The sequence below is a fragment of the Muscardinus avellanarius genome (assembly GCF_963383645.1).
Source record: "Muscardinus avellanarius genome assembly, chromosome: 3".
Lineage (NCBI taxonomy): Eukaryota > Metazoa > Chordata > Mammalia > Rodentia > Gliridae > Muscardinus > Muscardinus avellanarius.
The window spans coordinates 109,262,949-109,275,206 of record NC_137788.1 but is presented as its reverse complement, the minus strand read 5'-3'; the positions used below and the strand labels follow the sequence as shown (position 1 = coordinate 109,275,206).

The 12,258-nt window shown below is 37.5% G+C and overlaps 1 protein-coding gene across 13 annotated transcripts in view; it reads right to left on the bottom strand.

Moving 5' to 3' along the window:
* Positions 1–12,258, bottom strand: part of PDE4DIP (phosphodiesterase 4D interacting protein) — a gene marked incomplete at both ends in the record, with an annotated part of 180,290 nt that overhangs the window by 78,323 nt on the left and 89,709 nt on the right. For all 13 annotated transcript variants that reach the window (XM_080692738.1, XM_080692727.1, XM_080692730.1 and 10 more), the window contains 9 exons: positions 2,317–2,511; positions 3,368–3,547; positions 4,743–4,880; positions 5,056–5,169; positions 6,297–6,455; positions 7,900–8,112; positions 8,254–8,346; positions 8,819–8,938; positions 9,832–9,963. In XM_080692738.1, coding sequence (XP_080548864.1) covers positions 2,317–2,511; positions 3,368–3,547; positions 4,743–4,880; positions 5,056–5,169; positions 6,297–6,455; positions 7,900–8,112; positions 8,254–8,346; positions 8,819–8,938; positions 9,832–9,963 — 1,344 coding nt within the window. The remainder of the gene's footprint in view (positions 1–2,316; positions 2,512–3,367; positions 3,548–4,742; positions 4,881–5,055; positions 5,170–6,296; positions 6,456–7,899; positions 8,113–8,253; positions 8,347–8,818; positions 8,939–9,831; positions 9,964–12,258) is intronic.

The following is a 12,258-nucleotide window of genomic DNA, read 5'->3' as shown; positions in this document are numbered from 1 at the left end:
GTTATAAGATGACTGACATATAGCATAGTGAATATAGTTAATAATACTGTATTTTTTACCTGAAATTTGTTAAGAGAGTAGACCCAAAGTATCCTTATTATATACACACACACAAACAATGGTAACTGTGTTGATAGATATGTTGATTTGATCGTGGCAGTCATTTCACAATGATGTATATATGTGTAAATATGTATATGTATCTATACATATCTCAAAGCATCATGCTGTATACCTTAGTACACTTAATTTTTAGTTGGTAATTATACCTTAATAAAACTGGGAGAACATTCTCTTCTCTATCCCCAACTCCCCTTGTTTAATTTTTTTTCCAAGTATACTTGCCATTAAATATCCCCTTATTCCTTCTCTCTTTCTTTCTGTCCCTCAACTGAAATATATTTTTCCTAAGGGCAACTATGCTGAATCCTACGTACCCAGAACAGTGTCTAACATACTTATTGAATGAATCAACCACACATATAAACATCTTTGTTATAGCACATGATTAGGTGAATATGAACCTCAAAACCATAAAATCTAGTTTATTTCACTTCAAATCCCATTGTTTTCTAAGACAGATGATAGCAAAATAAGTGAAAGACCTAGAATGTTATTTATGACCATTACTGCATAGAGAATCTTCATTTAATGAGATCATTTGAAAATAATGAATCAGTTCTAAAATTATTGGGGGTATAAGATAATGAACTGGAGCTATGTTAGCTTATATCAAAGCATCAACATCTCTGAATTGTTGCTTTTTTTTTTTTTGCGGTACTGGGGATGGAACCCAGGGGCATTCTATCTTTGAGCTACACCTCTAACCCTATTTTTTAATCTTTATTTTCAAACAGGGTCTCACTGAGTTGAAAAGGTTCTCACTAAGTAGTTGAGGCTGTCTGCGAACCCGGATCCTCCTATCTCAGTTTCCCAAATGCTGGGATTACAAGCGTGAGCCACCATGCCCAGCGAGAATGAAGCTGAGCTCTTGTCATATTTTCTAAGGGATACTGGAAAAAAAAAATCTTCCATTTTAAATAAGTAAAATTTGAGCTCTTTGGAGATTTGGACATAACCATTTTAGAGGTATCAGCATATTATTTTTACTATTAAAACTTTCTATGAAAATTATGGGGAAAACTGTAATAAACAAATAAGATATTTATTGTGATCTACAAAGCACAGTACTCTTTTTCTAGTAGTGCTCCTCCACACATGGTCCCTATGCCAGCAGGCATCACTACAGCCTGGAAGCAGATTCTCACATCCCACTGTACCTCCTTTTTCTATCTCTGGGTATAAGTTCAGAAATCTAGGTTTGGAAAAAGCTATTTAAGTGACCCTTTTGCATAAAAAAAAAACACCTTGGGTAAGCATATCTAGAAGCTAACAACTATTACTCTTGTTAAATTGAAATTGTTGTCAATTTTGCCCTTTCCTAAGTTCCACAATTTTACTACCTGCTGGCTATAATATTTCATTCTGAGGTATAATGAGACAAATTCTTTCAAATCACAGAGGTTAAAAAGAAAACTCAAAGGCTTGTTATTCTATTGCCAATGTCCTAAAGGAGCCAATGATTTTGTTAGGACTATTCTAGAAGCAATTCCTGAAGTGATAGCATCTACTTCAGTGGGCAAGAGAATTAATGCAATATAACCCATCCCTTAATATAAGGAAGCATAGAAAATGTTATGGTCAAATAACATAGACAATAAGAATCCAGCATCCTCCAAACTGACTAGGTAGATTCTGAGCTACTAGTTCCTGAAATGCAATACAAGTCAACTAGTAGTCATTGGTTCTGAGAAAAAAAGATGCATGAAAATCAGGAAAAAATAAGAATTTACTTCTGAAATAGATGTGTACCATTATTTTGCTATTAATATGCCCCGTATTATTTTAAGATTATTTATTCTCATATCGGCATTTGAATATACAACTTTTTTTCCTCTTAGGATAACTCAGCTTTTACAAGAATGAAGATGAACTATGTTGAGTTTTAAGTTTTTCCATATCTTGGCTGAAAATATAAAATATCATTCAAGTCTTGATAATTTAGAATAAAAATCAAACACTCCAGAACCCCATACTCCTGTCTCTCAAAATGATCAGAGCATTAAGAAAAAGAAAATGGACATATATATTATTTAGGCATACTTTCAAATGCAGTGTTTAAAAACCATTTAATACTTTGATGGCTGATGTCAAACTGTAATCAATAAATGAAAGGAAAGAAAATGCAGAGCTTACTATAAAATGTCTCATGACACATGACAAAAGGTGCTTTCTGGCCTGTGCATTCGTCCTTACCTGGCTCTCCTGCTCCCTGGTGCTCATGGACTGAAGCAGACCCTGAATCTCCACTTCATGCTCCACAGCTTGTTTGTTGCGATCACTTAGCAAGTCCTGCAGCATCCGTTCTTTTCGCTGCAGATGCTGGCACAGATCCTCAGCTATTTCACTCTGCCCTGGTCCAAGTCTGCAGAGCAATGTTGCACTAAGATCCTAGTACAGAAGGGACAGTATTAAGTTTCTGAAGGTAAGAATTCCTTCTAACACATACCAAAAGGCTTATAAGAATCTAGCATAGAAGAAAGAGCTATGGGGTTCTTGAAAATAAGTACCATGTTTTATTCACTTTTTTCCACCAAGTCTAGTACAAGCCTGTGACACAGAAGGCTAGAAATGAATGTTTAGTGAGAGAACACTAACAATATAGAAGACCTAGAGTAGAAACTTGCATCTTGTCCTCTGAAATAAGTTCTTTTCCTATTTGCTCAGAGCACATAACAATGTTACATGAGAACAAATATGTCATTAATTTTTTCCCCAGTGTAACTTTTAGTGGGAACACAAAATGATAAACTAAAAAGAAATAGCAAAAACTATATTCATAAGCAAGTGATACAATTCCTATTTCTATACTGAGTGCTAGTCTATGGTAGTTAAAACTATGGAGCCATACTGCCTAGGTTGAATACTGGCTCTGTCACCTAATTTGCTGTTACCATGAATATGTTAACTTCAGTAGTTTTTTTTTTTTGTCTCTAAAACAGTGATAATAGTATGTATCTCATAAATTTGTGAATGCCACACCCAACAGTTTAGTTGTCATACTGCAGATATACATTTGAGCTCTAATTAATCTTTGCATCACTTCTTTGAGAAAGATAAACGTCATCATAATTGTCATCTTAAATTCATAGGTATGCGGGAAAGAGTCCCAGCAAAAGTCAATGATGTGCCAAGGCACAGAATGGAATTAAAGCATTGGTAATTAGCTTCCTAGACCTCAGTGTCCTAGTTCGAGGCTAATATCGAGTTGCTAAGTCAAGTGCCTTTAAGTCAACTCAAGTCTTGCCTCCACTTCTCTGTTCCTGTCATGCAGAGATGTCTGTAACTGCTGAACAATACTTTCTCGTTCCTTCTGCCAATGGCTAAACTTGGTTTCCACTTCTTCTTTCAACCACTGAAGGTTGTGACAGGTAGCAGTTAACTGTTCAACTTCCAGGCCCTTGGCCCTCAGGAGACTCTCCATACTCTACAGTGACAAAGAAAGAAATCATAGGTCACAGTGGCAGGTATTTTATGCTCCTCAGATAAACAAGAAATGAGACCCAGCCTGAAAGTAGTGCCTATCAGATTTTTGTAACTAGTATATAATCTAACAATATTAGACTATTTCCTGTTTTTAGAACTCTTACCTAGTTTGATAAGAGATAAATATAAAGTACATAATAAAATGAAGCACTGTGGAGGAAGCACCTTCTCCAAGGAAGTGAATGACTTCTCAAAAAGTGACAGAGGGCAGAACAAGATGGTTCATGCTTGTAATACTAGGACTTGGAGGCTGAGGACTGAAAGTTCAGGCCAGTCTCAGCAACTTAGTGAAACCCTGTTTCAAAATAGAAAATGAAATAGGACTGAGGTATAGCTCAGAGGTAGAATGTCCAGGTTCAATCCCCACTAGCAAAAAATGAAAAAGAAAAAAAAAAAAAAAAAAAGGCCAGATGGAGCCAGGCATGGTGGCACACAACTGTAATCCTAGTATTTGAGAGGCTGAGACATGAGGATCATAGTTTCAAGACTAGCCTCAGTAACTCAGGAAGGCCCTCAAAACCCTAGTGAGACCCTACTTCAAAACAAACACACAAACAAAAAACAGGGGTGGGGTATGGAAACATAGCTTGAAGGTAGAATACCCCTGGGCTCAAACCCCAGTACCACAAAGAAGAAGAAAAAAAGTGATAGATGGTTGGCTTTATGAGCTCTAAATTAGGTGTATTAAAAAAAAAAAAAAGAAAAAGAAAAGCCTGTGGTAAAGGTTAACAAAATAAACAATTGTTCTAAATTGTGTCAATACATGAACATGTATATAATATTAATGAGAAAAGCACAATAGTTATACCCTGGAAACATTATATAAGAGTGTGTATGTATGTGTTTGTGTGTGAATATCTATATATAGATAAGGATTTGAAATACATTAGAACTATGTAAATAAAAATCAATATTCACTGCCTTCCCCTATAAAGTTTATTAAATAAAACGAAAATACTAAAATTTCTCTTTCTTATCTATAATGATGGAACTAGTAAGTGCTTATGTGTGTATGTGTGTGTGTGTGTGTGTGTGTGTGTGTGTATACATATATATGCATATATATGCATATATGTATGTTTCCTCATAAAGCAAATACTCTGGTTTTTAGAACACAGGGCAGATTTGGCTCTTACTTGCATGGTAGCTTCATTAGAGGAGAGGACATTGCGAAGTCTCTCTAAGTCATGATCTCGCTCTCTCATGGCAAGATGAAGTTGACGCAGTTCTTTGTCTTTTTCTTCTAGGGCAGAGAATTTTTCATCGATAGCCCGCTGCAAGAAAAGTAAGGTTCCTCAGTTCCACAAGATTCATCCTTATACATTAACATTCAAAGTATGAAGAGATGGGAAACCAAATACCCAGAGCAGAAAATTAGGTAGTCACAAATTTCTTTAATACCTACATAGACAGAATGTATAGCGTAGTGAACAAAAACACGATGCATACCTCTAGAGCAAGAGCTCTATCATGTATTCGTTGCCGAAGTTTCTCAAGCAACATTTCATTTGTTTCAAGGGTTTTGTCTGAGTTATCTCGGTACTGTAGGAGCTCCTGGAATTCCTAATGATACCCCCCCCCCAAAAAAAAAATTCCTTTACTCATTTAATATTAGCTGAATTCCTATATTTTGTTATTCAGTATAAAAAATAAATATAATCATTCTTCTCAGGAAAACAAGTTTAGCAGAGATAACAAGCATGTAAATTGTTAACTATTCTGCAAAATACAAAATACATAAAACTGTTAACTATTCTGCAATATACACACTAGCATGCATGCCAGAGGCTACGAAGGGAACACATGGTGCATTGCCTGACTCTGCCTAAAGGTGTCAGTAAAGATCTAACAAAGGAGGTAATGTTTGCCCTGAGTCTTACAGGACTAGATTTCCCAAATGAAATGTGAGAAAGAGAGGGGGGAGAGAAGGAGGGAGGGAGGAAGAGAAGGTGGAAGAGAGGGAAGGAAAGAGAGAGAGATAAAGAAAAATATACACGATACGAATACTATAAAAAAATATATGCTCAGTGAAATAAATGTAAGGGATTCACTGTGCCTGAAGCTTAGAATAGGTGGCAGAACTCATCAGTCTTATTGGTACCCCATTTTCCCTAAAATTTCCTTTTTTTTTTTTTTTTTTGGCGGGTCTGGGGATGGAACCCAGGGGCATTCGACCTCCGAGCTACACTCCCTGCCCTATTTTTTATTCTTTATTTTGAAACCGGGTCTCACTGAGTTGCCTAAGGCCTCACTAAGTAGCTGAGGCTGTCCGCGAACCGCAATCCTCCAGGTCTCAGCCTCCCGAATGCTGGGACTACAAGCGTGTGCCACCACGCCTGGCATTTTGTCATTTAATTCTAGAGGAGTTTCTGTATAAACATCTTCTACTAGACTTAGAGAAGCAGCCAAGCTTCTTTGTCTTCCCAATTTCTACTATAGTACCTTTCTCACAGAGGTGCTTACTATTTGCTAGATACTGGCTAAGTCTTTCAGGTCTATACATATTATTTCTTACTTGTTGATAAGCACCTTGATTCATGAGTTGTATCTTCTACTTACTTTAAATCTTCCTGATTCCCACCACTCAATGTATCAGATACTCAGCACAGGTGATTAATACTGTGAGATTCTATGAATGGGAATTTCAGAGCTCTAGCTGTCCAGCCTTCATTGAAATCATTTAAACTCACCTGAAGCAGCTGTTCTTTGTGACTTAGACGATGGTTTAGATGCTGAATGTTTTGTTCCTGGGTTCGAATCTCATTGTATTTTTCAGCCTCCAGGATACGAAGCTGTTGGCTCTTATTCTGCAATTCTCCTTGTAGCTGCTGCAAAGCTTTTCGTAATTCCTGAATTAAATATATTCCTTTTAAATGCAATCTACAATTTCTACATGGTCATTGAATATAGAGGCCTTAAAACTGTCAAGGGATCCAGTAAAATACAATGTAGCAAAAAGTGACACTAACTTGCTATAGAAACATTATGTAGAACATGAATCAAAGAGGTTCTGAAAAATCATAAAAACTGTGAATAGCAGTAAGAAGCATATTTGATATTATACCTCACTACTTATTCTTTGGTTTAAAAGACAGCTCTTTAGCCGGGCGTGGTGGCGCACGCTTGTAATCCCTGCGCTTGGGAGGCTAAGACAAGAGGATCGCGTAGGTTCAAAGCCAGCCTCAGCTACTTAGTGTGGCTCTCAGCAACTTAGTGAGACCCTGTTTCTAAATAAAATATAAAATAGGTCTGGGAGTATAGCACGGAGATAGAAAACCTCTGGGTTCCACCTCCAGTACCACCAAAAAAAAAAAAAAAAAAAGACAGCTCTGTGTAACTTCTAAGCAGAACTCTTGTCCAACTGCAAACCTGGATCTTTTACTTTACAATAAGCTTGATGATAGAATATTTCTTCCATCCTCTTTTTTTAAAAGAACTCATCTTTCTTAATTAGTCATACATAGTATTTTTCTAATAATAAAATCAGTAATCTTTAAAGCAATAGTTACTTTAGACAATCCCCAAAATATTTATCAATTAAACAACACTTAGGACATGTTTCCTATAGCTATGTAATAAAAAAAATTAAGATTTCCATTCCCATTTTTCTACCATCCCCCAACCTTGCCAAGACATCTGCAATTTTAATATTTCCAAAGGAAATTCAGGGCTAAAATTTAACATCCAAAGTGCTAAACCGGAAGATTCTTCAAAAACTATACTTTTATATCTGAGTCTTAAAGAGCCTAAGAAAAGAGAGCACAAGAAGATCTTTAATATCTTAAAGAGAGACAGAGATAGTCTATGTGCTAAGCTAACAAAATAAAGAAACTCATTAAGAATTACATGTTGTACATTTTTAAATGACATGGCTAACTGCACCCTCCTTTCCTCTGACCCTGAATGTTCTTTCACACTTTTCTGCTCAGCTGACTTTTACCCATCTTTCCTGAATAACCTCCATCATCCTGTTCCTCATGAAGTTTTCCCTTCTTCAGTCCCTTCCACATTCCTACAGAACCCCATACACAACTCCTCTGCAGTATTTGCCCAGTGAGATTCTGTTCATGTGACTCTCTTTCATACTAACTTATAAGTAACTTAAGAAGGAGGAGCCTATCACACTATACTTCTATAGCTCATCTGACACATAAGGGTAACTAACAAACATTAAACTGAATTACTCAGCATAAGCAGATGACTCAAAGGTTCAGTTTGCAACAAACTATCCGACTACAGTTATTATCAGGGCAAAGTCAAGCACTTGAAACTACAAAGTAGTTAATGATTTACCTGGTTATGTTTCCAGGAAGCCTCTTTCTGCTTTTCTGTCTCCTGCGCTGCAGCCTCCACAAATTGCACGCATCGCTTGGCATCAGCCAGTTGGCGTTCTTTCTGTCGTACCACCCTCTGGAGCTTCTGTATTTCAAGCTGGCTGCAGAATAAGGCGCTCTGAAGATCAAGCAGAGCCACCTGTTGCTGGGCTGAGGAAGAACCCTCTGAGCTCTGAAAAGAGAGCAGAAAACATATTCACATGGAGGGTGAGCACTGAGCACCCTGAGAAGGCTAAGGCTGGGAGACAAAACCAGGTCTACAACTGATGAACATGCCCAACCGGAGTCTCCCGTCTGCATGACCCTCCCGTACTTGAAGCTGTCCAAGCTGGCTTTGGTGCAGCATCTCTCGAAGTTTTGCCATGGTGTCATTTTGACCTTCGATCACCTGATATAACTCTTCAGTCTGAAAATGAGAGAGGAAGTGCCAAACATGTTAGCGGACTAAATATAAATTTGATTATCTTGCCTATACAAATTTCAGTATCAGGACTATTCCAAAATACCAATTTAGGTTAAGAAATAATTTTTTCCAGGGTAAGATTTATTAGTCTGACAATATTCATTTCTACAAAATATAGAGCCCAGTACAGTCATAGGTGCATACCTATAATCCTAGTATTTGGAAGGCCAAGACAGGATTACAGGTTTGAGGTCAGCCTCTAATGTTCAAGTTAGTGAGACCCTGTTTCAAAATAAAAACTATTAAGGACTGGGGGTAAAGCTGTAAAATGCCCCTGGGTTCAATCCCCAGTACCAAATAATGATGATGATCATGATAATAATAATAATAATAATAATAATATGTATATATGATATTTGTCTACTTTGATGGGACGAATTGCTTCCTCTCAGGTCCTTGATTCCTAAAATCTTACCTCAGTTTCCCTGCTTTTCATAGTTTCCTTGAGGCTTTGGATTGTACCATCTTGCTTCTGAGATGATTCCTGAGCAGACTTTAGTTCACAGCTCATTTCATTCAGTTTCTCTTGAAGAATCTGCATTCAACACATAAAAATAGTTTGTGAGGGCAACAATATTTTTTACTTTAAATACAACCATAAATTCCTTCCCTGAATTTACTATTTGAAGACCTTAGAGAATACTACCTTGTTATTCTTTTCCCACTTTTTTCATTTTTTTATTGGTGCATTTAATCATACATCTTAATGGGGAAGAAGATGGTGGAGGCATACATGCACACATGACTCATTTAGCCCTTTCCCAATTCCCACCCCACTCCCTCCTTTTCATGTTTGGCTTAGTGATTGACTTTGATATGTTTGTGAATGTACATCATGTACATAATCGTTTAAGTTTCAAGCCAGTTAACATGAGAAAGGAGATGGACCTATGAAACACTTTCTTCCATACTAAGTGCCTCATTCTCATGTGCCACACTTCTCTATGATGGCAGCCATACTAGGCACTTGTCTACCCAGGTCACCATGGATCCCTTACAGAAGACCTATGAGTTTCTGCTATCTAGCAACAGGATAGGGCATTACCAGGGCACTCAGCATCCAAAAACTCAGCATCTCAGATTGTGGCTTTTTTTTCTAAGCAGACAAAATCCACAAGCTATAAAGGAATGAGAAGTTAACGCTAAAATCAAAAGCACAGACTTCCTGTCTTGGCACCCTACACAGAGATAGCAGGCAAGTTTTATATTATATACCTAAATGGCAACAGACATTGGGATCTGTGCAAAGCAAGATAAAATCTTGATGAGAAATAAAGGAAAGGTGTATTCTTTTATGTGAAATATTTCTTAGGGTACCAGAAGTCCCCAGTATTCATCTCCCGAGTCTTTCTCAGGTTTGCAAGCTAGTCACAGCCTCAAAAACACCCAGGGGAACGTACTGACTCCAGGGGAAAGTACTGACCATACCTTGTTGGTGGCCTCTGTTTGCTGGACTTTTTCCTGAAGTTCTGCCAAATGGGGATCAGATACAGACTGTTGAGCTATGGTGGTCTCATCAGAATTCAGTTTTTGTTGTTTGAATAACTCTTCAGGCACAGACTAGAAAGAAGTAACAAGCTGAGTTAGATGCAGCCGACAATAAATTTGAATTTGTGTTCAAACGTCTATGGCACATCTTGCCAGAGAGATGGAAAACCAGACTTGTTGCACAAATTACCAGTCTACCTTCTTGAAGACAGCCTTGTTCCTTGCTAAGAGCACCGATTCATCTCCACACTTACTATGCTCCCTCGCTTCTCTCCCCACCTTTCTCCGCCACTAACACAAAACTACCTAACCAGGAGAGGCAAATAACCCAGAGTTAACGAGAAGGGAGGCTTAAAAAAGCAAATGCTTCTGGTCAAAAGTTTATTACAACCTATTTTGAAGCAGGGAATTGAAAAGGCACATGGATCAAGCTTCTCCCATTCCTAAACAAAAAAAGTTATATTCTGATTACCTCTCTTATATAGGCCTGTTCACATTATTGGAAAAACTGGCAGACTTAGAATATGTAATATATATTACATAATACTATTTTACTGACACTAAATTTCCTGTACAAAAAAATCTCCTAAATATTATACTGTCGTTGGTAAGAGATGACCCCGTTTTGGGAAATACACGGGGAAATATTTAGGGTAGACTGATATGTTTACAAGTAATGATTAAGTTAATGATCTCATATGACTCAGGAACTAAAATGTGTGTGTGTGTGTGTGTGTGTGTGTGTGTGTCTGTTTGTGCACATTGTACTATACAGGGAGTGGGCATAATAAAACAAATGTGGCAAAATATTAGCAACTGGTAAATTTAAGTAAGGGTGTGTGAGAGTTCTTTGTACTTCTTTTACAATGTCTTTGTAAATTTGAAACTACTTTAAAGTAAAAAGGCCAAAATTAAAAAATAAATGAAAAACATATGTGCCTAATTAAGGGCAGGCACAGAGCCAATGCCTAAATAAATAATCCATCGTGGCCTGGGAAGGAGGTATGTTTTATAGGAACATCAACTCACAAAAGACTCCAGAGGGAACAAACAAATAGGCATTATTTATTATCAGGCTAGCAAAACTAACTGAATTATACCTCTAATAATCATTATAAGCTAAAAATATAAACTTGAGGATTTACTGTGTCACTAAATTCCTTCCTCCCACCCGCCCTCTGCTGATCCAATTAGAAATATAGCCAGGCTAAGACTAGAGGACCACAGGTTCAAGGGCAGTCTTAGCAACTTAGTGAGGCTCTCAGCAACCTAATGAGACCCTGTTTCCAAATAAGAAATAAAAATAGGTCTAAGAGTCAGGCGTGGTGGCGCATGCTTGTAATCCTAGTACTTGGGAAGTTGAAACAGGAGGATCTCTCAGGTTCAAAGTCAGGCTCAGCTACTTAGTGAGGCTATCAACAACTTAATGGGACCCTGTTTTGAAATAAAATATAAAACAGGTCTGGGAGTATAGCCCAGAGGTAGGGGGTCCCTGGGTTCCATCCCCAGTACCACAAAAATAAAAAACAACAACAAAAAAATGGGTCTGAGGATGTAGCTCGGAGGTAGAATGCCCCTGGGTTCAGTCCCCAGTATCCCCCCCCCCACACACGAAAGAAATATAAACCTGTAAGGAAGAGGGAAAAAAGGCAAATGTTACTCATTTTTTCTTCTCTTCATACTTTCATACTCTGATTAGTACGTTCCAGGAAGTGGAGTTATAATTTAAAATCCTTCCTGTAAGCGACTGATTAGAATTATAAAGATTTCAGAAGAAAAATTCTTTCTAGCCCTCCAGTGCCCATTTATCAAGTTTTCTAACATTAAGTGTTGTAATATGCAGGAAACACAGTGAAGAATATTAATGCTAATGAATGTATAGTTCTCGCCCTAACAATCTCTGTCTACTGAGAAGATAGGCATGTCACAAATACAGAGGAAAACACTCATTTAAATGGGCAATATAGGAAAGACTATTGGAATGGATGAAACTAAACCCAGATGTGGGGTGGGTTGGGGTTAGAGCTCAGTGGTACAGCACTCACTTAGCATGTGTGAGGCCCTGGGTTCTATCCCCAGTACCATGGGGGGGGGGGGAAGAAAAAAAAAGAAAAAAAAAAAACTGCATCCAAAAAGAAAGCTAGGATTTTCACAGGTGGCTGTTGTGGGGCTAATGGATGTGGATGCAAAATTACTTCCAGTATCTTTATAATGACCAGGTAATTTCTCCTTCAAATCAAACCACTTTTAAGACCTGAAAGGGCACAATTAACAATTAAAATTCCCAAGCAAACCTGGGTATTTTGTTATTCTATGTATAATTTCATAGTTATTTCTAAATAGCTAGTAAATTCCATTTTCCACCCA